This window comes from Podarcis filfolensis (assembly GCF_964270895.1).
Source record: "Podarcis filfolensis genome assembly, chromosome: 2".
Taxonomy (NCBI): domain Eukaryota; kingdom Metazoa; phylum Chordata; class Lepidosauria; order Squamata; family Lacertidae; genus Podarcis; species Podarcis filfolensis.
The window spans coordinates 3729324-3757284 of NC_139605.1; the positions used below are offsets into that span (position 1 = coordinate 3729324).

Sequence of the window (27961 nt, forward strand, 5' to 3'; positions counted from 1 at the left end):
ATGGGCGGAGTTTATTTGGATGAGAACGGGGAGCTGGCAGCTGACTTTGACATTGTGAACTTTGTGATGCTTCCCAATAATTCTCTTCATGAAAGGAAAGTTGGGCACATGGAGAGGTGCGGATCCCAAGACATAAAAGTCACAATTGATCAGAATGCCATTGTGTGGCCTCTTTCGTTTAACGAGGTGGGTTAAGCCATTCACTTCATTCTGTAACTTATCTCAGGTTCTAATGATTCTTTTTGTATTATCCGTAAGACAGTGTCTCTGAATCTTATTGAAATATAGAAAAGGTTTACTTGGGGTTACAAAGTGACCCTCATAAAATGACCGACCGATGAGACTGAAACTAGCATGAAGCAACACCGAAGAGCTGAACTAACTCTTTGCAGAGGTTATCGTGAAGTGCACTTTTGTGCATGTTCATCCAAAATCAAGGCCTTCTGACCTTCAACATTACTGCAGTCTTTTTCTTTCATTTAAATAGCAGCTCCTGGAGGGCTTGATCATGATTGGGACTGTGGTTTTTGGGGAAGGAGTTTAACCTTTTCATTCCATGTCACACCTTTCATGAACATTATTTCCAATCATCACTCCACTAGAGCTGCTACTTGGTTTGTGAGAGAATCCATTGTTATCTCCAGTGATTTTCCATAGCTAGAAATCCCCCTAACTCTTGCTGCTCTGTCCTTATGGGTAGACCGTGCCTCATTCCAGATGTACCGAGATCTGTCACCCTGGGGACTTCAAGGTGATCCGGGAAGGAGAGGCCCTTTGCTGCTATGATTGCCTTCCCTGCATGGAAGGAACAATCTCTACCAAGGAAGGCAAGTGATTGCAGGGGAAAGGGAGGCATTCAAGAATGGGACAGTGGTTCTATAGGCATTGTTGGAACTGGGAAAAAATGACAGTGGTGGGAACTGATTAGGGTGATGGATGATTCAGCAACCCACCCCACCCCAAAGTTATTTATTTGTATCATCATCATCACCAATGCTGATCTTTGCCATTTAAACAAGATATAAATTGGTCATCCACTTACTGGGTAAGAATATTCATCTGACTAGTCCTAACATTTGTATTCTATGGTATAGTGGCTCTCCCACAATTCAGGAAGGTGACACCCCAGCTCTCACCTGCTGGAAATTCTATTTCTTACTTGTGGGAGATCCCAGGTTCAGCCTGTGCCATGCATGACCTCTCCCACTGATGGCCCGGCCTTCCATACTTCCCTTCCATTTTTCATTTGTAGGTGGCATGAAAATTTTCACTACAAAACATGTATTTTGTGGAATGTAATAGAACTCTTGTGGATATACGAATGATGCTAAAGTTACTCTTCTTCTTTCCAGATGCAGACCACTGTACCAAGTGTCCAGAAGATCAGCATCCAAACAAGGAGCGAGTTCGATGTGTCCCCAAGATTATAACTTTTCTGTCCCATGGAGAACCTTTAGGGATCATCTTGGCTTCTTTCACACTGTTATTGTCCTTCATGACTTGCCTCGTGTTAGGAATCTTCATTAAATACAAGGAAACTCCCATCATCAAAGCCAACAACAGGGACCTGTCCTACACACTCCTCTTCTCCCTCCTGCTCTCCTTTTTGTCCTCCTTCTTCTTCATTGGTCAGCCAATGAACACAACCTGCCTTCTCCGTCAAACAGCCTTCAGCATCATCTTCTCTGTTGCTGTCTCTTCCCTCTTGGCAAAAACCATCACTGTGGTGCTGGCCTTCCTGGCCACAAAGCCAGGGAACAGGGTGAAGAAATGGCTGGGCAAGACTCTGGCCAATGCTGTTGTCCTTTCCTGTTCCAGTGTCCAAATTGTCATCTGCACCACCTGGCTGGGGACTTCTCCCCCATTCCCAGACTCCGACATGCACTCCCAACCTGCAGAGATTATCCTGCAATGTAATGTAGGGTCTGCTGCCATGTTTTATGGTGCCCTTGGCTACATGGGTTTCCTGGCTGCCACCTGCTTCACTGTGGCTTTCCTAGCCAGGAATCTGCCTGGGGCCTTCAATGAAGCCAAGCTGATCACCTTCAGCATGCTGGTCTTCTGCAGTGTTTGGGTGTCTTTTGTGCCCACCTACCTGAGCACCAAGGGGAAATACATGGTAGCCGTGCAGGTCTTCTCTATGTTGGCCTCCAGTGCTGGGCTTCTGGGCTGCATCTTCCTCCCCAAGTGCTACATTATTGTACTGAGGCCTGATTTGAACACAAAGGAGCACCTGACAACAAAAACAAAAGATGGAATTTGATTCTTAATGCGCTTTTCCCACCAAGGGAATCTGCGTGCGACACAATACTTATGAAAAGAAGCTATTTCCCTTTCAGGTGTTTATTATGAGCTGCTCTTGTAACTATTTTTTAATCTATCCAAAACCTAACATGTCATTTCCAAAGTGAATGCACAGTCATCCCAGGACTGTCAGAGGCGCTTTTGATTTAATGTATCACTAAACAGGAACCCTTTTCAGAACATGCTTCAAATAAATCCTCTTAATATGCCCGGGTGATCTTTATATCTGTGTCACCCTGACCAATGTTGCATGATCTTATTTTCCACAAATAAATTTGTACATGTAACTTATGTGCCGCATGCAGAGTCTGACATTTTCTTCCTTTTGTGCAGTAGTAAGTGGATTTGGCTCTGTGTAAGTATGCTCAAGGTTGCACCACTGGAATATCCAGTGGAAAGCTGTATATATTTCAAATTATTTCACTTTGTTTTTGTGACCACTTCTTGTAAATATTCCTCTCCCTGTTTCTGCCTCTGAGCAAAACATAGCAATTCCCTTCCCTGATATATAGGGAAGTTCCACAGGAGGTTTTGCAATTCAGCATTTTAAACCTTAAACTCCCAATGTATTGCCTCTAACCCCTTTTTTGTTTTTGTAGATCCGCAAAATAACATGCTTCTAAAGGTATTAGGAAATTGAAGACGAATTCTGAAAACTTAGAGATCTTCCATGTTCTTGAGTGGGAAGATGGCCTGAGCTAAAAGGGGCTGCACTCCTCTGGGTGGACGAGGTCCACAGCTTTGGAGTCCAACAACATTGTCACTGGAAGCTCGGATTTCAATGCTCACATTAGTGCTTAAAACCCTTAAACAACTTGGGCCCCCAATATCTTGATAGGTCATCTTCATCCCTACAGATACTCCTGATTGTTGTCATTTGGAGAAATGGGTGAAATGGCACAAAGTTCTTGGTCCATGTCTTGAGCAGCCCTCCCTCCACATCTGGATGATGGTTAGAGTTAGCTGGATGCCTGGAGCTTGACTCATCCGCCCTCCTTTCTCTAAGGAATGTGTGCATGTGCAGTGACGTGTATAAAGCCAAGGCTGGATTCCACATCAATTCCACAGCTACAGGGAACCAGGCAGAGGGCCTTCTCGGTAGTGGCACCCACCCTGTGGAACACGCTCCCACCAGATGTCAAAGAGATAAACAACTACCTAACATTTAGAAGACATCTGAAGGCAGCCCTGTTCAGGAAAGTTTTTAATGTGAAACATTTTAATGTATTTTTCATCTTTGTTGGAAGCCGCCCAGAGTGGCTGGGGAAACCCAGACAGATGGGTGGGGTACAAATAATAAACTATTATTATTATTATTATTATTATTATTATTATTATTGGCAGGAGTGCAAGGTATCAGCAGAGAAGCTGAAGGTTATTTACTGTGTGTTTCAGTGCAGCATAGTGAACTAGCATGGGGAAGTACTAGTGGATAATAATAATACTAATTTTAATAATTTTATTATTTATAGCCCACCCATCTGGCTGGGTTGCCCCTGCCACTCTCTGTATACTTTTATCTTTACAAAGTTTACTTCTACGACCAGAAGAACTGTATTGTAGTAGATGAGTTCATGATGTACCAGCTTCTCTTAAACTTGTTGCATCTAGTCTGTTTATGATTTCCACGAGACAATAAACACTCTATACTTTGAACTGAATGGAGGGGCAAATGAGTTTTCTTAAGTAAAAAACTCTGGAAAAGGCTGACCAATAGAAAGCAGGAAAACTCTTGATATTCTGCTAGACAGCAAAGCTACCACTAATCCCCCTATCATGGGCATAGCCAGGTGGGCGGGGGCCAGCTGCAGTGACTGGTTGCATAAAAAACCGACTCCTTTTGAAATAAGGCATTGTCTGGACCCATTGTTTAAAACTTTACTTGCAGGACTTTCTTCAAAACAGAACAAAAACATCAAAGATACATCCAAATAATTCCCTGCAATACGGTATATTGTGCAAGTCCATTTTCTTAGGAAGAAAAGATAATTCCAAACAGACCTATAAGAAAATATCTCCTTTCCTTACAGCCTCCATTTAGCCTGAGGCTGTTCACCTGGAGAACTGCATTTACATCCATACTCTCACAGCTTGGGAAAAAGACTAAAGGCAACTCTCTTTCAAAATTCAAAATTCAAAATTCAAAATTTGCAATTCAATACCTTTGTCACTTAATCTAAGGTTAAACACTCACGTGTTAGCTACCAGAAAACAATAAGAGTCCATTATCATGCCATCAAAGCAGTTCATAGGCCCATGTGCCCCCAAACCACATCCCTGATGCCAGCAGGGATCCCTTCTCCCATCCTTGACATTATTTGTGAAAGAAGCATTATGTTGTAGCTAGTAGAATAGGTTGTGGGGTGTGAGCTGCTTCTTGGGTTTTCAGATGTGCACATAGGCCCAAAAATGTCCTGAGAAAAATAGCTTGATCCTGGCTTATCTGGTGATGTATTTTAAATAAAGGTCATTCTAGGATCACCTTTCCCCTCTATGACCTTTTTCACAACATGTTGCCACATCAGTGAGATCTTGTGAATCATAGAGTTGGAAGGGACCCTAAGGTTCATCTAGTTCAACTCCCTGCAATGCAGAATCTCAGCTAACGCACCCAAGATGGATGGCCATCCAAACTCTGCTTAAAAACCTCCAAGGAAGGAAAGTCCACAACCTCCCAAGGGGGACCATTCCACTCTCAAACAGCTCTTACTTTCAGAAAGTTTTGCCTGATTTTTAGTTGTAGTCTCCTTTCCCTTAACTTGAAGCCACTGGTTCAAGTCCTACCCTCTAGAGCATCAGAAAACAGATTGGAATGTTTTCTTCCAGCTCTGCAGCTGCTGCTCAAGCTCCACATTGATTCCAGAGATGTATATTCCCTGCATAATTATCATAATCATAGTGATTTATTCCTTGGCAAAACTCAAGCAAAGTACCCACTTTTGACACAAAGAACAGACATTTCAGAAATCAGAGCTTGAAGTGCTTGCTGCTTATTTAAAGACCTGCTATGCCATCGAGGGCTTTGGCTTATCTTGCAGGCAGGCAGGGTTTCTGCCAGTGTGAAAGCGTCGTATCATCCCTTTCCTCTCAATGTCACTGGGGCTTCAGTCTTGCTGGAGACTCTGAGCTTCATCTAGTTAGTTTCTTGCTAAGTTGAGAGCAGTGACAACAGACAAAATGACAGGAGGCAGACCCAGAGTGAGGCTCTTATTGATGCTGCTGCTGCTGCTGCTGCTGCTTCCCTGTGCAGCTTCTAGGATGCGGAAAGCAAAGTGCCCATTGAACTTGGGAAGGGACCGTCCAGATGCAATGAATTATTATGAGCCAGGAGACCACCTCATAAGCGGGGTCATATCTACATTACAGACAGTTTTTCCTGAACACAATTTCCTTATCCCCCCTTGCAATTACATTAAAGGGTAAGCTGTACTTTCCCCTTGCAATTTCAGCATAGCAGATAAGATTGTGATTAATGGGTAGGCATATATACATAGCATATTCTTGAATACTGTTGTGCTTAGCTGTGATTGCCCAAGCCTCTAATGCTTATATGCCAGGGACAAGTCCTGCTTTCTAGATCTTGCCCAGTGAAGACACAAAATGTATGTGCATTGCTTCCCTCCTTTCTTTTTTTCCACTGGAAAAAAACCAAATTGATGGTGAAACATGAAAAGCCAGAGATCATCTGCATCCCAACCTCTTGACTTGGGAAATGTGAAGATGGCCTGATCCGCACTCCTCTGAAAGGAGCAGGACTATAGCTATTAAACTTTCACAATCTATCTATCAAGTCAACATATAATCGCATTGAATTGAGTCTAGAAATTAACTGGCAGCCAGTACAGTTCTCCTGCCCTGGGACCTTAGGGTGAATGGTAGGTACTAAATATGTTATCAATAACAATGAGAAGCAGGAATTATTTAACTGGTAAAGATCTCTATTTTACATCTCCTCTTCTTTTTTTAAAAAATAAACAAACAGCTTACAACCTACCAGTCCCCTTGAACTAGTGCCCTGTCCTTTTACAAACTTTTGCTCAATGTATTTGAGGGTGGTATTCACTCCCTGCTTCCAGCACTTAATAATAATAATAATAATAAATAAATTTTATTTATATCCCGCCCTCCCCAGCCGAAGCTGGGCTCAGGGCGGCTAACAACAATAAAACAATACAAAAGTACAACACAAACAACGCTCTTAAGTGTTCAAATATGCTTCTGTCTCCCTTTGACTGGCAAGCAGCCGTTCAGCTTCCAACAAACTCACAGATGGCTGATTATAGGATGTGGATGTTCTGTTTTGCTTCATTCTTGTGGCTGCAATTTCTTCCAGGACTTAGAAAGCAGGGACTTTTCACTGAATGGAGACTGACATTAGGCTTCATGCTTTGTTGCAGGGTAGTATGGGTGATATCATACTGGTATCTCCTGTCCTTCATGATTGCCATCCATGAGATTAATCAGGACTCCAGGATCTTACCCAACATCTCCCTGGGCTATGACATCTATGAGAATTATTTCAATGCAAGGATGACCTATGACACCACGCTAGATCTGCTGTCTCCTGGGAGGGCCAATGTCCCAAACTACCACTGTGGAAGACAGAAGAAGCCTTTAGTTTTCATTGAAGGGGTCAACTCTGACACCTCACTCCAGATTTCAACTGTGCTGGGAACCTACAAAATCCCCCAGGTATGAACACACTAGCATTAGCAACATGCAGAGAACAGCAACCTCTCTGAATAGGAAGCAAACTAGGAAACTCACGTCCAGTGGAGGCAGTGAAGGTTTTAAGAGAGGATTAAACCAATTCATGAAGGCAAGGGCTATCAATGGCTGCTAGGCATGAGGACTGTGATCTACCTTCCTAGTTGGAGGCACCAGTGCTTCTGGGTGCTGGTTGCTGGGAATCACATGAGGGCAGAGTGCATTTGTGCTCATGCTGTGCTTGCTGGTTTCCTACAAGCAGCTGGTTGGCCACTGTGAGAACAGGATGTTGGACTAGATGGGCCACTGGCCTGATCCAGGAGGTTCTCCTTGCGTTGAAGGATTTGTCCTGCTGAGTGAAGAAGGGTTTCAAAAGAGAATCACCATCAGAGCCCACTAAGTTGGGGGGGGCATGCCTTTTGGAAAGAGAGATGCCTCTCAGAAGCTACAACAGGAAGCTCACAAGATGTATACTGTGAGCTGCTAAGTCCTTTATACTTACAAGGGGAAACAGACTCTTTTTTTCAGCTGGCACTTTATAAGAGGACAAGGGTTCATGGTGAGTTTTGGCACCTCTTTTTCTAGGAAAATAGCAATTTACATGGGGCATGAATCATACTTTGGTGGGACAGAAATGCAGCCTCCAGAAGACACCTCAGCGATGACTTCACACAAGCCTGTTTTGGTAACCTGCCCTGGGACTCTAACATGGGGGATAAATAGATATTGGGCAAGGGGAAAGATTTAAGGAACAAAACTCATGTGAAACTAACACTCAAGTGAGCTAAAAATTGACCCCTCCCCTGAACCAAATGGTAAAAGTAGAAAATGGAACATATCTTTACTTTACATAGTCTGAAACATGGGGGAGGGGGAAATGGGACAACATTCAGGGGGGGGGGGGAGATGTTGAAGAAATATTAAACTGTTGCCTATAATGAATGAATTGATTCATTTCAGTCACTGACCAGAGTGTATTGTTGCCAAAAGTGTCCTACATCTCCATTCCAGAGAAGCACTGCAGAATATTGCTCTCCCTGACCACAATTTCCAGTTGACCAATAAAACCCTCTATATCTTCCTTTTCTTCCTAGGTCAGTTATGCTTCTGATCATCATGCCATTGACAAAACGCAATCTCCTTTGCCCTACAGATTGACCCCAAATGATGAACCCCCAAGCTCAGGGATTACCAGACTACTCCTGCATTTCAAATGGACTTGGGTCGGGCTCATAGCTCCTGACTCTGACAATGGAGAAAGGTTTCTGAGCACCTTGAAGCTCTCACTCGCTAAGAGCAGTGTTTGTGTTGGCTTTTCACAAACCATTCCACGAAAGATTCTGGTTAAAGCAGATGAGTACACAAAGCTCAAGAATAAGATTTCACTTTCCATGGACAGGAGAATCAATGTGTTTCTTTACTATGGGGACTCTAATTCCCCCTCAGAAGCCGCACTTACTCTAGAAATAGTGGGTGAAACCTTGAAACCCATTACTGGGAAAGTTTGGATCACAATAGCTCTCTCATATGCCAGCTCCAACATGTCTCCCGAACTACTTGAGAACAAGCACATTCATGGATATCTATCTTTATTTATCCAGACCCAAAAAAGAGCAAATCAGGATGGAAGTCTGCCAGTTTTCTACTCCTATAGTAATGTCCATCCATTTTGGCCTGAAGGCTTTAATTGCTTATATTCAAAGCATGTGTTTTCTGTGAAAGGCCAGAAGCAATGCAGAGTGAAGGAGAACCTTTCAGGTTTCCCTCAAGAAGTCCTTGAAAGGAGCCTGTTTCAGGACACTTACAGCATTTACAACACGGTCCGAGCTCTGGCTCATGCCTTAAATGCTGCGTACTCCTCTAGATCCAAGAGGGTGGTGATGATGGGTCAGAACAGGTTGGAAGATGAAAAAGGCCAACCATCACAGGTATTCATTTTTATTCTCTAATGATCTGGATAGATATTGTTCCATTTTAAATGAAAATCGGTTCTATGACAGATTCAGAGATCCATTTCCTTTAATTAACAGAAATTTACCAAGCATTAAAAAAGATGAGATAAATAGGGTTATAAAATACTGTAGGTGAAAATGATTCATACAAAACTTATAGACCCTTCAATATCACATTCATATTAAATCTCCATTCATATACATCCCTAGGTATACCATCATAGTTATTTTCAGCACAATCATCATACTTCACCTTCCTAATTATCGAAGACAGACAAAGCAATCCAAAGTTATTGCAAGATAGCCTTCCACTGCATGTAATAAGTTCAATAACTTCTATTTCCAAAGTTTCTCCACAAACACTTTCTAAGGTCAAGCGTGAAGGAGTGACCACCGGGTGTGGAGCACAATTCCACCCACAGATGGGCCACAGCTGTCTGAACATCATGCCCTCTGTCTAACCTTTTGCTCTCTTAGTGGTCTGTCGTGCCCTGTCTGTGACCTTTGTCTCCTTCGTTATACATTGTTCAAGGGGAAAGTGACGCGGTGGAAACAGGTGCCAAAATAACTTTGTACCACCCCACGATCTCTTGACTGGAAGATGTGTAAAGGGCACAGTCCAAAATGTATCTGACTGGTTTTGCATATTGTGTTAATAAAAAGAGCCTCTGCAGAGCTAGCTGGCAGCTTGCTTATGCACAGCTCACCTGCATTATCAACTCCTGTCTCATGTCCTTCACTTCAAAGAGGCTCCCTGGTCAAGGAGATGGTGTCTCTATAGACAATAGCAACACCCCTCCCTTGACCCCCTAGTCTAGCCTTGTGCAGTATCAAAATCTCAGGAGGGCCAACTAGGTAAGGTCAGTTTCCCTCACCCGATTCATAGAATCATGAAATTGTAGTTGAAAGGGACTCAAAATGTCAGCCAATCCCACATACTGCAATGCAGGAATCTCAAGTAAATCATCCATGACAGATGGCCATCCAACTTCTGCTTAAAAACCTCCAAGGAAGGAGTGGACTTCCGGGTTAGCGCCATCGGCCAAATGGCGGAGTTCCTCCGATCGGAGGAACTGGCTCCGTGGAAACTGGGTCTACCCGCCACGGCGAAGGTGGGGACCCGCTAGAAATCCCAGGTGGAAGAAGCCTGGGAACGTGGGGTTCGGCAGAGCACCAGGAGCGCCTCCCCTACTCGCGGGGAACCCCATTTTGGGGCTCCGGAGTGAAGTAGGGTGATCGGCGCGGTGCTGCGAACTGACTGCTATTTTCACGGAGGGAAGCCACATTGCCATTGCCAGAGAGCGCTGACTTTTTCTTGTCGACAATTGGACTCTAAACAAGTACCCGTGAGTAGAAATGAAAAATTGGATCAAGAAACATCTTAATTTGGCACTGAAGCGGGAAGGTTCAAAACAGGAAGTCCGCCTTCCGCTTTCTGTAAATAGACTGAAGCAAAAATCTTGTAAGCTAATAGCCTGGAAAGTCGCTTTATAAAGGTCGAAATTTCCTTCATTTATAACCATTAAAACCCCCTTGGAAGCAGGAGAAAAGGGGGTGAAATTAAACTGTTCAAGCCTGCTGGAGAGGGAGTAAAGGAAAATAAGTTTCCACCGTCTCAAACCTGGGAATGGGGTGTCAGAGACAGAAATTATTGGAGACATGCATTGACTGTGAATGGAACATTTTGACAGATAGCATGCGAGATTAACATCGTGGGACCAGACTGTGACCTTGAATAAAAATGTGTTTGGAAGAAGTCCTGGTGCTTGCTTTTTGCAAGACAAGTGCTTTGTTGGAGCAGTTGCATGAGAAGGTGGATTTGATGAACGAGAAGTTGGATTTGATGACTGTTGTAATCAGTGAATGTGGACAAATAGGGAATACTGACATAGAAATCATACAGGGACCAATCCAGGAAACTGGTTCGACTGGGCAAATGCAAGGGCAGATAATAATGGAGGAAGCTATGGTGCTACCTCAAGCAACACAAATGGAGAGACCCGAGGCCCTGCAGGAGCATAAGCCGCTGTTTTGGAAGAATGATTGGGCCAGAGGGAGTCTGGAGCTGAGGAGGCTCTAACTTTGGAGAGATTTTGAAATATGCTGTTAAAGATCTTTTGGATTATATTGATGACTGTGGGGAGTGGGACTGTGGGGAATGGGCTGGTCTGATGTGGGGAGATGGACATGAGTATGGGTGGAAATTCCCCGGAGACCTATTCCCTAAGGAGAAAGGAAAGAAACTAAGAAAGAGACCAACAAAAGACAAGGAAAAGTGCAAGTATAAACAAGAAGAAAAAGATCTGCAGAAGGGGCATGGAAGAGATTTAAGAGCCTCGGATATCAGGCTTCCAGGTTGATGGACTAGATGGAATGGATAGTAAGGACTGACATAACCCGAGACCAGGAAGAAGGGACGTTGGATGAAAATTGGAAGAGTCTATAAAGAAAAACTTTTATTTTGGGAATTAGTGTAAATTTAATGAATATTAGGGAGAATGTTGGAATGAAATTGTCTGGCTTTAGCAGAAATGATATAAGGATAAATAAGTATTAAGTTTTTTAAGTTTTAGGGTATTTTATGGTAAGATAAGGTTAAATAAAGTAAGGTAAATTGAATACCAGAATATGGTGAAAGATGGATAGGATGTATAGAGTTAATTAATTGGTTAAAAGCTAGAATATAAGAAAGGATTTGCTGAAACAATGACTGAATTAGGATACAAAAAAGGGAGGTGTGAGGAAGTTGTTACGAAAAAGGAGCAATGCTGCTGAGTGCTCCAGATGGCTGGAAAGCCAAACAGGATGCTGATGTTATTGGATTGTACCGTGGGAACAAGGGACAGTCTATTATGTGCACTGAGCACCGGATGTTAGCTCAGAGTGTCACATGACCCTGTACTGGAAGTACATGGGTGGAGTTATTCTCTCTCTGCAGCTGGGTATCAGAGAGTGCAGACATGTTGTTCTCTGCACTGAGGAAAGACAGAAATAAAGGCATGTAAATACATTTCTGTCTGTCTCTTTCCCCTCCCTGGGGATGGCAGGGAGTGAGGGAGGAGGGATGGTTGTGTTCTTCTCACGTGGAGGAGAATCGGCCGATAAAGACCTCGCCTTGTCTTGCCGGGAGTCGCTGACGGGGAGGTCAACATGGAATCAAAGCCGGGCACCTGGAGAGTGCCAAATTCCTCTGATTGATGGGCTTGATTCAACATATGGTAGCAGACGCTGCTGGTTATCTGATCCATGGGAATCAGCATGAGAGGTGAGAGGTTGATGGATCGTGTGCCATCCTCTGCACCAAGGAAAGAAGATAACGTCTGAAATTGCAGCCAGAAGCTGAACAGACGGCTGGCCCCAAGAGGGGGTGTTTTCCAAGCAACGGAGCCCCATAAAGGTATGCTGAATATCGGGCTAAAAGTGTGAATGCAGATTGATTTATTCTCTGGTTCACGAGAGAGCTGCGTTTGGCAAAACAAGCTCTGAAAGAAAGGCTTGCATACCAGAAATTCCTGTGGTGAGATAAGGATTCCCGTCCCGGGGAAGGTTGCTAAGCAACGACAGTCAGGGCAGTGGAAAACTACTGACACCTGGGGCTGGCTCAGTCAGAGCCGGGAAAGCGAAAGTTGTTTTGACTTTGAGACAGCTTGGAATTTGCCTGCCTGAGAGACAGGCAGAAAGACAGCTCAAAAAGGAGCTTTTGGATTTTTTACTAGCTCGAGAGTGGAGAGCTGAGACTTGAGTTCAGCATGGATGCCAAGAAGGGGGGAGTGCCCCTGAGTGCCGTGGTTCAGGATGAACACAGCCGGCATGCTGCACTGGAAGTGAAGGACAGGGGGAGGGAAGAACGGAGTTCTAATTCCCCCACTGATGTTGCTACTGGAGAGGATGCTGTAGCTTTGAACGTTGTCCGATGCTACAATTGCGGACAGGCTGGGCATCTTCAGCGGAGCTGCAAGAAGCCACGCCAGCCGAAAGGAGCGAAGGGCCGCTCAGCAAAGCCTGAGGCAGCAGGCAAAGGTCATACCAAGTCTATGGTGGAACCTGCAAGGGCTCTGATGGCGAAAGGAACCACGCCAGATGTTGGGAACTCGTTTGTAATTGACACTGGATGTAATTTTCATATGTCCCCGCACAGAGGACTCTTTTCGACGTTTAAGAAGCAAAGCTTCGCTGTGGAACAAGCCAACGGTCAGAAGCTGGAGGCGACCGGGGTTGGATCTGTGTATCTTAAGAGTCTGAACTTGACAATAAACAATGTTTACTTGGTTCCTGATTTGAAGTTCAATCTGCTGAGTGTTTCGCAGATTGCAAAGAAAGGACTGAAACTGTCCTATGATGATAAGAGCTGCAAGATCTTCAAAGATGGAGAGTTATATCTTTCTGCCAGACAGAAAGGTGGACTGTATTTGTTGGACTTTGAGCAAAGTGATTACATGGAATGTAATTCTGAGTCTAACGTGATTTCTCTTGCAGGTGTGACCAAAACGAGCGCCAAGAAGGTAGCCAGGGTCGACAGAGCATTTCAGCGGGTGTATGCTGATGTGATTGGTCCTCTAGAACCATCTAGAGGCAATGCAAGATTTTATCTTGTGTGTGTGGATCATTTCTCTAACTTTGTCTGGGTTTATGTGTTAAAGAAACCACAGGAAGCCTTGGAAAGGTTTCAAGAGTTTTGTGACAAGGTTAAAGACATGCATGATGCTAACATTGATTGTCTTTTGACAGATGAGAAGCAGATTTTTCTTTTACAGGATTTCCAGAGGTTCCTGCAGAAGAAGGGGATCAGACACAAGATTGCTGTTTCAGCGGAAGCGTGGAACAGGGGTGTTTGTGTAAAAGTGAACAAAGAATTGCAAAAGGGAATGAATGCGCAATTGCTTAGTTCACATCTGCCACATGAGTTCTGGGCGGAGTCACTCATGTCGTTTTGTCATGCGTGGGTGAGAAAGGTTTCGAAAGAGTTGGGAAGTTCTCCTTTTGAGAAACTGTTCCAGAGAAAACCTTCTGTTGCCCATTTCAAGGTTTTTGGGTCTCATGTGAGGACAGAAGCTCCAGGTGGAGTAAAGAATGCCAGAGGCATTTTTGTGGGATATGAAAAGGGTCTCTACAGAGTAATTTTGTCTGAATCTGGTCAGGTGATTCTCACAAAATTTCTAGAGAGTGCTCCTGAAAAGGAGAGAGTGATAGCACACACATTTCCCACAGAGGACGATTCAGATGATGATGATGATTTCACAGAGTACAGTGGTACTGAGAGTGACAGTGATAGCTCAGAGAGCTCAGTCGTCACAGTCATTGAGAGGAAGTCTCACACAATGGATAGGCCTTCACGGGTGAAGGATGAACCACTGTTTGCTGTTGGAACTGGTTCTCCTAAGAGTCCTGAGACAGAACCAATGAGCAGAGAGGATCAGCACCTCATACGCAGGTCTGAGAGAGTCACAAAGGGTGAACCACCCAAAAGGTACTCAGAAGAGTATGCTAATTTAGCTGTTGCATGTGTTGCTGTTGTAAACAACCGGGGACAGGGAAATAGGCAGATGAAAGATAGGATATGGAATGACTGATTTGTTTTTAACCATTATTATTTTTTATTTTTCTGTATTTTGTATCTTTTTGTCTCCTTTTCTTCTTCTTTTTTTCTTCTTTACATTTTTGTATTTTAATAAATATTATTATAAAAAAGAAGAAGAAGGAAGGTGCGTCCACAATCTCCTGAGGGAGACTGTTCCACTGTCGAACAGCTCTTAATGGAATACTGAATGATTTAGTTTCTGTAATATATACAGGGATTTATGATATGCAAAATGAACCATGGAAAGAGAAGAAGGGAAGTCACTGATATCTTAAGGATGCTTTCCCCCCAATTCAATCTTTATTATCCTTTTAAAAAACATACATTTATACAACACTCTCTGTTTTTGTTTGTAACAAAAAAGAATATGATGGCAACTGAAGCAAAGATACTTTGTATACCTCACAATACACATGACACTACAATTTATGGGAAAAATGAAAAAATAAATAAAATAAATAAAAATAAAATAAAGAAGAAGAAAAAGTAGTTGAGGTTTTAAAAAAAGATGTTTAAATGGGTATTTTAAATGGTAAAACAGAACAATTAATAAAAATCATATATATAAATGCTGCAATTTTCTCTGTCATTCTAGTTTCACCGTTTCCTGAGTGATTTTCAGTTCTACAATGCTTCTATGGGTGGTGTATATTTAGATGAGAATGGGGACCTGACAGCTGAATTTGACCTGGTGAACATTGTGATGCTTGCCAATGACTCCCTTCACGTAGGGAAAGTTGGGAGTATGGAGAGAGAGGGATCCGCAGACGTAAAAGTCACCATTGATCAGGATGCCATGGTGTGGCCCCTTTGGTTTAATAAGGTGGGTTAAATCATTCAGATACACTTGACTTTGATCCAAAAAGAAAAAGAAAACAGAGGATATTGGATTGAAAGGGGCTTTTAGTTTTGTAGGAACAGTAACTACCACTTCAACTCCCAGGAGCATATTTATGAAAGTAATATTTTTTGTGTCAACCTGCATCACTTCACACTTGTTTGCTTTGAATTACATTTCCCAATTTATTGCTTAATCCGTCTACAGATTGACCATTGTTTTTTAATATTTTATTGGCAGCCACCCAGTGTGGCTGGGGAAACCCAGATGGGTGGGGTATAAATAATGAATTATTATTATTATTATTATTATTATTATTATTATTATTATTATTATTAATCACTCAATTTTGGAGAGGTTCTGTTGGAGGTCTTCACAATCTATTTTTGTTTAAAATTCCCTGAACAATTTAGTAAATGTAAAGTTCAATCCAGTGCAATCCAGTCAAATCCAACTATGGGGTGTGGCACTCATCTCTGCTTTCAGGCCAAGGGAGCTGGCATTTGTCTGTAGAGAGATTTTCTGGCTCATTTGGCCAGACTGACTAAACCGCTTCTGGCGCAATAGGACACCAGAGCGTACGGAAATGCCGTTTACCTTCCCACAGCAGCAGTATCTATTTATCTACTTGAACTAGTATGCTTTCAAACTGCTAGGTGGCAGGAGCTGGGAGTATTGGCTCCAGTATTATTGCAGAGATAGACATACTTGTGGGAAGGTTTACTTTAGCAGAGTTAAACAATGCCCATTATAGGTTTATGCAGCGATCAGCTTGTTGCTGACTTGTCTGAGTTCTACTAATAAAGGAATACACACACAAATCTGATTCATGTAATATAAAACCATTTTACTCTCAGATTCATTCAGGTTTACAGAAGCGTATCTGAAGGCAGGCTTAGGTTACATAACAAGCAAATGTACTATACCAGAGGGAAGTTGGTCCTAAGGTGACTGCAACTCAGCAGTTATCTTTCAAAGGTTCCAGCAACCGACAAACTGGTTGTCCCAGCAACCGGTTAGAACCTGGAGGCCGTTAGTCCTCTGTCGGAAGGTTGCACTTGACTTTACATCCCACAATATCACTAACTCCTGACCGTCTTTCTTTATGGGCAGACTGTCCCTCAATCCAGATGTGCTGAGAGCTGTCATATTGGGGATGTCAAGGTCATTCGGGAAGGAGAGCCACTTTGCTGCTATGATTGTGCTCCCTGTGTAAAAGGGACCATCTCCACCGAGGAAGGCAAGTGAGAGAAGGAATAGGGCAACTTTTGTAATCTTGTCCAAAACAGTATCATTTTATCCCCCCCCCGCCCCAGAAAACGTTCACCCGTGGTTGGGGCATCTGCTTTGCATGCAACAGATTGCCGATTCAAGTCATAGTATCTGCGGGTCAGGGCTGGCAATGTCCCTTGCTTGAGACCCTGGGTACTGAAATCACTCATCTTACTTTCAGATGCAAACCATTGCACCAAATGTCCGGAAGATCAGCACTCAAACAAGGACCGAGATCAATGTGTTCCCAAGATTATCACTTTCCTGTCCTATGAAGACTATTTGGGGATTCTCTTGTCTTTCTTTACCTTGGTATTCTCCTTAATCACATGCTTTGTGTTAGGAATTTTCATTAAATACTCAGGAACTCCCATAGTCAAAGCCAACAACAGAGACCTGTCCTACATCCTCCTTGTATCCCTCTTGCTCTCCTTTTTGTCCTCCTTGCTCTTCATTGGCCAGCCAAGAAAAGCCACCTGTCTTCTCCAACAAATGACATTTGTCCTCATCTTCTCAGTTGCTGTCTCTTCTTTGTTGGCCAAAACCATTACCGTTGTGCTGGCTTTCCTGGCCACAAAGCCAGGGAACAGGGTGAAGAAATGGCTGGGCAAGACTCTGGCCAATGCTGTTGTCCTTTCCTGTTCCAGTGTCCAAGTTCTCATCTGCATCCCCTGGCTGGGGACCTCTCCCCCATTCCCAGACTCAGACATGCACTCCCAACCTGCAGAGATTATCTTGCAATGTAATGTAGGGTCTTCTGCCATGTTTTATGTTGCCCTTGGCTACATGGGTTTCCTGGCTGCCATCTGCTTCACGGTGGCTTTCCTAGCCAGGAAGCTGCCTGGGGCCTTCAATGAAGCCAAGCTGATCACCTTCAGCATGCTGGTCTTCTGCAGTGTTTGGGTGTCCTTTGTTCCCACCTACTTGAGCACCAAGGGGAAATACATGGTAGCCGTGCAGATCTTCTCTATGCTGGCCTCCAGTGCTGGGCTTCTGGGCTGCATCTTCATGCCCAAGTGCTACATTATATTACTCAGGCCTGGTCTGAATACAAAGGAGCATCTGACGACAAAAAGTAAAGATGGCATTTGATTCTTTGTACATTCCTTTCCATTGTAGGGATCTGTGAACAGAACGGCAATAACAAAATCCAGCCACTTGCAGATATAAAATGAAATATTCAAATGTCAAAAAGCTGTGGAGTGACTAGGCCCAACATATGCGTCAGGAGAGGATTTGAGGTGATGGGGAGAGTTTCAAATACTTTGAAATAAAATATTTGACTGGCACAGGGGGCTTCTATGGTTGTTTTTTCATATGTTGTCCGCCAGGCAACAGAAGTTCCCCAACATGTCCTGAAAGAATAGTTTGAGCCCGGCTTATCTGGTGATGTATTTTAAATGATTGTCATTCTAGGATCACATTTTGCCACATCAGTGAGATATTGTGAACATAGAATCATAGCATTATGGAAGCGCAGAGTTGGCAGGGACCCCAAGGGGCATCCAGTCTAACCCCGTGCAATGCAGGAATATCAACTAACGCATTCATGACAGATGGCCATTCAAACTCTGCTTAAAAACCTCCAAGGAACATAGCTGTCAAGGGTCCCTTATTTGAAGGGACAGTCCCTTATTCCAGCGCCATGTCCCGCTGCTGTCCCTTATTGATGGATGTCCCTTAAATGTCCCTTAAATGATGTCCCTTAAATTTCAAAGGAAGCAGCTCCTCTCCCTCCCTCCCTGCCAGCCAGGGAGGAGGGAGGCTCCAACTGTGTTGCTTGGCTGCGTTGCTCACCCAATAAGAAGTCTAAGAAAGACTGGGGGGGGTGAAGCTTGCATGCCTTGTGTGTGGCTAGTTAATGCAAGCTGGTCCCTTAATTTCAAGGCTCCTGGTCCCTTATTTTCAAATCTGTAAGTTGACAGCTATGCCAAGGAAGGAAAGCCCACAACCTCCCAAGCGGGACCATTCCACTTTCAAACAGCTCTTACTGTCAGAAAGTTTTCCTGATTTTTAGTTGCAGTCTCCATTACTTTAACTTGAAGCCACTGGTTCGAGTCCTACCCTCTAGAGCAAAGAGAAATCAGATTGTGATATTTTCTTCCAGCTCTGCAGCTGCTGCCCAAGCTCCACAGTGATTCCAGAGAGGATTATTCCCCACATACTTATCATAATCATAGTGATTTATTCCTTGGCAAAACTCAAGCAATGTACCCACTTTTGACACAAAGAACAGATATTTCAGAAATCAGAGCTTGAAATGCTTGCTGCATATTTAAAGACCTCTTGTGCCATCGAGGGCTTTGACTTATCTTCCAGGCAGGCAGGGATTCTGCCAGTGTGAAAGCTTCGTATCCTCCCTTTCCTCTCAATGTCACCGGGGCCTCGGTCTTGCTGGAGACTCTCAGTTTCTTGCTAAGTTGAGAGCAGTGGCAACAGATGTAATGACAGGAGGCAGACCCAGAGTGAGGCTCTTATTGATGTTGCTGCTGCTGCTGCTGCTGCTGCTGCTTCCCTGTGCAGCTTCTAGGATGCGGACAGCAAAATGCCCATTGAACTTGAGAAGGGACCATCCAGATGCAATGAATTATTACGAGCCAGGAGACCACCTCATAAGCGGGGTCATATCTACATTACAAATTGTTCATATTGGACACCATTTCCTTGCCCCCCCTTTCATTTACATTATAAGGTATGCTGCATTTCCCCCATGCAATTTCTGCACAGCAGACAAAATTGTGATTAATGGGTAGGCATCTACATTGAACCTTGTTTAATAGTATTATGCTCAGCTGTGATTGTCTAAGCCTCTAATGCTTATATGCCAGGGATAACTTGTGCTTTCTAGATCTTGCACAATGAAGACACAAAATGCATGTGCATTGCTTCCCTCCTTCCTTTTTCCATTGGAAAGAAACAAATTGATGGTGAATCATGAAGAGCCAGAGATCATCTGCATCCCAACTTCTTAACTTGGGACATGTAAAGATGGCCTGATCTGCACTCCTCTGAAAGGAGCAGGACTATAGCTATTAAATTGTCGCAATGTATTTATAAAGTTAACATATAATCACGTTGAATTGAGTCTAGAAATCAACTGGCAGCCAGTACAGTTCTCCTGCCCTGGGACCTTAGCGTGAAAGGAGGGTGCCGAATAGGATAGGAACAGCAATAAAAATTAGAAGCAGGAATTATATGACTTGTAAAGGTCTCTATTTTACATCTCCTCTTCCTTTTTTAAAAATAAGGAAACAAACTCTTATAACCTACCACTCCCCTTGAACTAGTGCTCCGTCCTTTTACAAACTTTTGCTCAATATATTTGAGAGTTGTATTCACTCCCTCTTTCCAGTACTCAAGTGCTCAAATATGCTTCTATCTCCCTTTGACTGGCAAGCAGCCGTTCAGCTTCCAACAAACTCACAGATGGCTGATTATGTGATGTGGATGTTCTGTTTTGCTTCATTCTTGTGGCTGCAATTTCTTATAGGATTAAGAAAGCAGGGACTTGACACTTTTCGCTGAACGGAGACTGACATTAGGCTTCATGCTTTTTTGCAGGGCAGCAGATATGGTAGCATACTGGTATCTCCTGTCCTTCATGATTGCCATCCATGAGATTAATCAGGACCCCAGGATCTTACCCAACATCACGCTGGGCTATGACATCTATGACAATTATTTCAATGCAAGGATGACCTATGACGCCACGCTAGATCTGCTGTCTCCTGGGAGGGCCAATGTCCCAAACTACCACTGCGGAAGACAGAAGAAGCCCTTGGTTTTCATTGAAGGGGTCAACTCTGACACCTCACTCCAGATTTCAAATATGCTGGAAAGCTACAAAATCCCCCAGGTATGAATACACTTGCTTGGAATCATATGAGGCACATAGCTGTCAACTTTTTCCTTTTTTTAAGGGAAATTCCCTTATTCCGAATAGGATTCCTCACAAGAAAAGGGTAAAGTTGACAGCTATGATGAGGCATGAGCGCTTTTGTGCTCATGCTGTGCTTGCTGGTTTCCTACAATCATCTGGCTGGCCACTGTGTGAACGGGATGCTGGGCTAGATGAGCCTTTGGCCTGATCCAGGAGCCTCTTCTTATGTTGAAGGATTTGTCCTGCTGGGTGAAGATTTCTTCCAGAAAGAGAGTCACCATCAGAGCAGTCTAAGGGGGGAACAAACCTTTCGGAAATACAAACACATCACAGAAGCTACAACAGGAGGTTCACAGGAGCTGCTAAGTACTTTACACTTACAAAGGGGAAACAGGCTTTTTTTCCAGCCGGCACCTTCTAAGAGGAAAAGAAAGGTGTTCATGCTGAGTTCCAGCACCTCTTTTTTAAAAAAATAAATGTATATGAAAATAGCAATTTACACGGGGCATGAATCGCATCTTGGTGGTTCAGAAATGCAGCCTCTAGAAGCCATCTCAGGGATGGCTTTACACGAGCCTATTTTTGTAACCTGCTCTGGGACTTTAAGATGGAGGATAAATAAATATTGGGCAGAAAAACAAAACTCATGTGAAACTAACACTCAAGTGAGCTAACACTCAATCAGTGGCGTAGCAAGGTCAGATGGTACCCGGTGCGGACATGTTTTTGTGTCCCCCCCCCCCCATTGAAATTATTAAAAGTCAGCCAATTGGTGCCAAAGAAGGATAGAACTTTCTTCATGTATGCTACAACAGCAGCAAGAATACTTATTGCAAAGTATTGGAAGACACAAGATTTACCCACCCTGGAAGAGTGGCAGATGAAGGTGATGGACTATATGGAACTGGCGGAAATGACTGGCAGAATCCGAGACCAGGGACAAGAGTTGGTGGAAGAAGATTGGAAGAAATTTAAAGACTATTTGCAGGAACATTGTAAAATTAATGAATGTTAAAATGATGTTGGATTGAAATTAAGCGGCCTTAGTAACAAGGTTAATAAGAATATGTAAAAATGGATTGATAACGGATGAAAATATATAGTTATAATATGGAGTTAAGATAAATGAAAGAGGGTAAGGATTTGCTGAACTAACCATGTGAACGGGAATACAAAAAAGGGAGGTGTGAGGAGGTCAGGGAAATAAGCAAACGAAATTTAAGACATGAAAAAATTGATTTGTTTTTAATTTTTTCTATACATTTTTTCTGTATTTTGTATTTTTTTTCTATGTATTTTTGTATTTTTTTGTATTTTTCTCTTTTTTTCTCTTGTTTTCTTTTTATTCTGTAATTTTCCTTTGTTTGTAAAACTCAATAAATATCTTTTTTAAAAAATGAAATTATTAAAAGAAGCAAAAATAAGATACACTTGCAAATGTTATTTTCTGGTTTATTTACTTAACCCTGTGAGCATAAGTACTTAAATCTTTATTTTCCTAACTTTCCTAGGGGCCTCTATCTAGGCACCTTCTGTCCCTCCCCTTGCTCAGTGGATGCCTGCTTTGCATCCAGGTGCGTCCAGGTAGGGCAGCGTCGGACTCCTGACTGGTCCTTGAAGGTGTGTGGGTGGCAGTGGGTGGGCAAGCATAAGCTAGGAAACATCTGGCTTGGAGAGCCGCCTTCTCCCCCCAGGAATTGCTGGTCGCTGCAAGAGCAGCAGCGGCGGCAGCAGAGTCTCTTAGGTGCTGTAAATATGGTTGGGTGAACTTTGGTGGTCCCGTTGCCCCACGCTCCCGGGTGGGGGAGGCAGTCCACCCCCACTGCCCCCCTTTCTCTGCCAGTGTGGAAGGGACCCAGGGGGTCATCTAGTCCAACCCCCTGCAATGCAGGAATCTCAACTAAAGCATCCATGACAGATGACCATCCAACCCCTGCTTAAAAACCTCCAAGGAAAGAGAGTCCATCACCTCCCAAAGATGTCTGTTCCACTGTTGAACAGCTTTCTGGACATATGAGGTCCCTCTGCTCTGACCCAATCACACAAATCTCTGACTCATTCTCTGAAAATCACTGGCTTAAGTAGCTTCTCTACCTATATCAGCAGTAGCCCATGTGGTGCCCTCCAAGTATTGTTGCACTACAACTCCCAGCACCCATGTGCTCCCATTGGCACATGGGAGTTGGAGTTGAATATCATCTGGAGGGCATCACTTTGGGAACCCCTGGCCTATATGGTAAAGGAATGTTTCCTTTCAAAGAGCAAACAGCTTTGTGAGATGGGTGGGAATTTTAAATCTGGAAAACAGGATAGGAGAAATGGGGCAGATTCCCACACCACTTGTCACTGGTTGAGTATTGCCCTAAAACTTCTTAATCCCAGAACAGCCCCAACTGTCAGATGGCAAGGGTGGCTGCTCACGAGTAACCAGGCAGGACTCCGACCTGTCTTTTACTATTTACAGCGCAGAACCCCAAAGTTCATGTCTGCCTCAATCGCTAGCAGAATCCGGGAGTGCCTGTTTCCTGGACCTCCTCCAGCATAAAAGCCTCGTTACGCCCAGCCTCTTCCTCCCCTCTTTGCGCTGTAGACTTCTGCGCAGGGTGGGCAATGGAGGGGGCATGCTTCCCTGCTGGCCGGCTTTGCCAGCAGTGGTGCTGAGGCTCCCACCAGCATCCTCTGGTCCTTTCACTTCTTCCCCACTGGAGGTGGGGTTTTCCTCATCACCGGAAGAGGAACTGCTTCGCAAGATTTTCAGAGGCTCCCTGTAACACAACTGCCCCTCAGAAGCCATCTCTCTTAAAATAAATTCTGCTGTTTTTCTTTACTTGTTCTTATGAATGTGGGTTGTTGCTGTTCTAATTGTGCAACTTTAAAAGGACAGCAGATAAGATCTAGGGTCTGAATCTAGCAATGTTGCTCCATGTTTTCTTAAAGAGTTGTGGAGGAAGCAGAACATCACACCACAATTTCCAGTTGACCAATAAAACCCTCTATATCTTCCTTTTCTTCCTAGGTCAGTTATGCTTCTGTTCATCATGCCCTTGACAAAACGCAATCTCCTTTGCTCTACCGAATGACCCCAAATGAAGAACCCCCAGGCTCAGGGATTGTCAAACTACTCCTGCATTTCAGGTGGACTTGGATTGGGCTCATAGCTCCTGACTCTGACAATGGATAAAGGTTTCTGAGCACCCTGGCACCTACGCTTGCTAAGGGAGGTGTTTGCCTTGCTTTCTCACAAACCATTCCACGAGACATTCTGTATAAAGGAGATGAGTACACAAAGCTCATGAAGAAGATTTCACTTTCCATGGACAGGAGAATCAATGTGTTTCTTTACTATGGGGACTCTAATTCCCCCTCAGAAGCTGCAAGGACAATAGAAATAGTGAGTGAAACCCTGGAACCCATTACTGGGAAAGTTTGGATCACAATAGCTCTCTCATATGCCAGCTCCAACATGTCTCCCGAACTACTTGAGAACAAACACATTCATGGATATTTATCTTTCTTTATCCAGACCAAAAAAAGATCAAAACATGATGGTAATCTGCCAGTTTCCTCTGCCTACAGTAATTACCATCCATTTTGGCCTCGGGGCTATAATTGCTTATATTCAAAGCATGTGTTCTCTGTGAAAGGCCAGAAGCGATGCAGAGTGAAGGAGAACTTTTCAGGTTTCCGTCAGGACATCCTTGAAAGGAGCCTGTTTCAGGACACCTACAGCATTTACAACACGGTCCGAGCTCTGGCCCATGCCTTAAATGCTGCGTACTCCTCTAGATCCAAGAGGGTAGTGATGGCGGGTCAGAACAGGTTGGAAGATGAAAAAGGCCAACCATCACAGGTATTCATTTTCCTTCTCTAATTATCTGGATGGATTTTGTTTCATTTTAAATAACGACCGGTTCAATGACAGATTTGTTGGTCCATTACCTTTAATTGACAGACATTAACCAAGCATTTAAAAAAGGAGATAAATGAGGTTATAAAATACTGTACATCAAAATGATTTAAAAAATAAAAGAATTCTCCAGTAGCACCTTAGAGACCAACTAAGTTTGTTCTTGGTATGAGCTTTGTGTGCATGCACATGGTATCTGAAGAAGTGTGCATGCACACAAAGCTCATACCTACCAAGAACAAACTTAGTTGGTCTCTAAGGTGCTACTGGAGAATTGTTAAAATTTTATATATATATATATCTACTGCGTCAGACCAACACAGCTACCTACCTGAGTCAAAATGATTGATACAGAATTAATAGACCATTCAATAGTTACCTTGATCTGCAAGACTATGGACTGCTAGCAATGATCATGTGACCCTTTCAAAGAGAAGACCAAAGATTCCTTAAAAGGAAATGACATTCATATTGCATCTCCATTCATATACATTCCTAGGTATGCCATCATAATAGCAAGATAGCATTATACTGCAAGTAAGAAGTTCAATAAAGTGTATTTTCAAAGTTTCTCCACAAACCCATTCCAAGACCAAATGGTTCCCTGGTCTAGGAGATGGTGTCTCTAAAGACAAGAGCAACAAACCTGCCTTGACCCCTTAGTCTAGCCTGGCGCAGTATCATAAACTCAGGTGGGCAGAGCTAGGTAAGCTCAGGCCCCCTCACCTGAATAATAGAATTATGGAATTGTAGAATTGGAAGGGACCCTGAAAGTCATCTAGTCCCACATACCGCAATGCAGGAATCTCGAATAAATCATTCTTGCCAGACGGCCATCCATCTCTCTTGAAAAACCTACAATGAAGGAGAGTCCACGACCTCTTGAGGGAGACTGTTCCTCTGTCGAACAGCTCTTAGCGTCAGAAAGTTCTTGATAATGCAAGCCAAATCAGTCCACTCATGTTCAGTCAAATCTTGAAAGGAACCTATTTCTTAGGCTGCTCAACTGATGGAAGAACCCATTCTGAAAGACCTCGAGTATATTGGGAAAATGATATGCCAACGGTACTTAACTCCAGTAAAATTGGCAAAAATTTATAAATCAAAATCAAATACCTGTTGGAGATGCAAGAAAGAAATAGGAACAATGTTTCACATGTGGTATGAAGAAACCAAAAAGATCTTTAAAATATCTTTTAGTAAAAAACAGGAGGCATTCCTTTTAGGTATAATTACAAAAGATATTCCTGGCAGTCAAAGGAAAGTATTCCTTTATGCAGCAACAGCTGCCAGGATGCTCATAGCAAAAAACTGGAAAGGGGGAAAATCCCATCAATAAAACAATGGCAAATTAAACTTTGTGATTTTATAAATTTGGCAAGATTCACAGCATTCTTAAGGAGACAATCGGACCAAAAATTAGCAAAGGAATGGGATTGTGTTAAAGAATATATGGAAAAACATTGTTCTGGAGTAAGTATATCGGTATGTAGCGAATGAAGCATTGCAGGGTTAAAGAAATCGAAAAGCGGTGCGAAATGTGTAAAGACAGAGGTAATTTACATAAGACACAACAATTCAAAAAGATTAAAAATTTTGAGGTCTCAAAACAGAGGAAGGAAGTCAATATGTGTATATGTACGTAAAGATTAGTATGATGGCAGGGTTTGTTTGGGAGGTGTGGGTTTTTTCTTTTTTGGTTTCTGTCTGCTTTGATTTGTTTTTGTTGGTTTGTTCTTTTTTTAGGATGTTATCTTTGTAAATTTTTTTGTAACTGCATTGAAAATATTTTTTCTAAAAAAGAAGTATATTGGGAACATTAAATAGAAAAACCCTCCAGGGTCACTACGTGCCTAGATAATATGTGAACCACCTGGGCTGAAACAGCCAACTTTCTTAAACGCTGTGATCTTCTCTGTCATTCCAGTTCCACCGTTTCCTGAGTGATTTTCAGTTCTACAATGCTTCTATGGGTGGAGTATATTTAGATGAGAATGGGGACCTGACAGCTGAATTTGACCTGGTGAACATTGTGATGCTTGCCAATGCCTCCCTTCACGTAGGAAAAGTTGGGAGTATGGAGAGAGAGGGATCCACAGACGTAAAAGTCACCATTGATCAGGATGCCATGGTGTGGCCCCTTTGGTTTAATAAGGTGGGTTAAATCATTCAGATACATTTGACTTTGATCCAAAAAGAAAAAGAAAACAGAGGATATTGGATTGAAAGGGGCTTTTAGTTTTGTAGGAACAGTCACCGCCACTTTAACTCCCAGGAGCATATTGATGAAAGTAATATTTTTTGCCTCAACTTGCATCACTTCACACTTCTTTGCTTTGAATTACATTTCCCAATTTATTGCTTAATCCGTCTACAGATTGACCATTGTTTTTTAATATTTTATTGGCAGCCACCTAGTGTGGCTGGGGAAACCCAGATGGGTGGGGTATAACTAATGAATTATTATTATTATTATTATTATTATTATTATTATTATTATTATTAATCACTCAATTTTGGAGAGGTTCTGTTGGAGGTCTTCACAATCTATTTTTGTTTAAAATTCCCTGAACAATTTAGTAAATGTAAAGTTCAATCCAGTGCAATCCAGTCAAATCCAACTATGGGGTGTGACACTCATCTCTGCTTTCAGGCCAAGGGAGCTGGCATTTGTCTGTAGACAGATTTTCTGGCTCATTTGGCCAGACTGACTAAACCGCTTCTGGCGCAATAGGACACCAGAGCGTACGGAAATGCCATTTACCTTCCCACAGCAGCAGTATCTATTTATCTACTTGAACTGGTATGCTTTCAAACTGCTAGGTGACAGGAGCTGGGAGTATTGGCTCCAGTATTATTGCAGAGATAGACATACCTGTGGGAAGGTTTACTTTAGCAGAGTTAAACAATCCCCTTTATAAGTTTATGCAGCGATCAGCTTGTTGCTGACTTGACTAAGTTCTACTAATAAAGGAATACACACACGAATCTGATTGATGTAATATAAAACCATTTTACTCTCAGATTCATTCAGGTTTACAGAAGCGTATCTGAAGGCAGGCTTAGGTTACATAACAAGCAAATGAACTACACCAGAGGGAAGTTGGTCCTAAGGTGACTGCAACTCAGCAGTTATCTTTCAAAACTACCAGCAACCTACAAACTGGTTGTCCCAGCAACCGGTTAGAACCTGGAGGCCGTTAGTCCTCTGTCAGAAGGTTGCACTTGACTGCACCTTTACATCCCACAAAACCACTAACTCCTGACCATCTTTCTTTACGGGCAGACTATCCCTCAATCCAGATGTGCTGAGAGCTGTCATATTGGGGATGTCAAGGTCATCCGGGAAGGAGAGCCACTTTGCTGCTATGATTGCGCTCCCTGTGTAAAAGGGACCATCTCCACCGAGGAAGGCAAGTGAGAGAAGGAATAGGGCAACTTTTGTAATCTTGTCCAAAACAGTATCATTTTTTTTATATAAATATTTGTTCAATTTTTCCAATTTTATACAAAAACAAAAAGA

The 27961-nt window shown here is 43.0% G+C and overlaps 5 protein-coding genes across 7 annotated transcripts in view; all 5 read left to right on the top strand.

The window, feature by feature from the left end:
- On the top strand, positions 1-3123 carry LOC310758162 (vomeronasal type-2 receptor 26-like; the record flags this gene model as incomplete). The annotated part of the gene is made up of 3 exons (XM_083604092.1): positions 1-116; positions 718-827; positions 1353-3123. 3 exons carry the CDS (start codon positions 1-3, stop codon positions 2261-2263), a joined length of 1137 nt encoding a protein of 378 aa, XP_083460218.1. The 3' UTR covers positions 2264-3123.
- A 2365-nt stretch (positions 3124-5488) lies between these two features.
- Positions 5489-24584, top strand: LOC310757142 (vomeronasal type-2 receptor 26-like; the record flags this gene model as incomplete). Of its 3 annotated transcripts, none has more annotated exons than XM_083602344.1 (4): positions 5489-5723; positions 20213-20507; positions 22043-22105; positions 23548-23712. In XM_083602344.1, the coding sequence occupies exons 1-4, from the start codon at positions 5518-5520 to the stop codon at positions 23710-23712; spliced, it is 729 nt and encodes a 242-aa protein (XP_083458470.1). In that variant the 5' UTR covers positions 5489-5517. The 3 variants fall into 3 exon arrangements, with proteins under 3 accessions (XP_083458470.1, XP_083458469.1, XP_083458471.1); XM_083602343.1 differs by lacking the exon at positions 5489-5723 and adding an exon at positions 19013-19343; XM_083602345.1 differs by lacking the exon at positions 5489-5723 and having other exon boundaries at positions 19521-20507; positions 23548-24584.
- LOC310758075 (vomeronasal type-2 receptor 26-like) lies at positions 15836-18215 on the top strand (the record flags this gene model as incomplete). Its single annotated transcript, XM_083604013.1, has 2 exons — positions 15836-15840; positions 16774-18215. The coding sequence occupies 2 exons, from the start codon at positions 15836-15838 to the stop codon at positions 17741-17743; spliced, it is 975 nt and encodes a 324-aa protein (XP_083460139.1). The 3' UTR covers positions 17744-18215.
- On the top strand, positions 23824-27892 carry LOC310757141 (extracellular calcium-sensing receptor-like; the record flags this gene model as incomplete). Its single annotated transcript, XM_083602342.1, has 3 exons — positions 23824-24381; positions 26366-26593; positions 27725-27892. The coding sequence occupies 3 exons, from the start codon at positions 23824-23826 to the stop codon at positions 27857-27859; spliced, it is 921 nt and encodes a 306-aa protein (XP_083458468.1). The 3' UTR covers positions 27860-27892.
- LOC310756761 (vomeronasal type-2 receptor 26-like) overlaps positions 24777-27961 on the top strand; it is a 28545-nt gene continuing 25360 nt past the window's right edge. The window contains exon 1 of the mRNA XM_083601444.1: positions 24777-25130. The gene's annotated coding sequence lies outside the window, so the exon portion shown is untranslated. The remainder of the gene's footprint in view (positions 25131-27961) is intronic.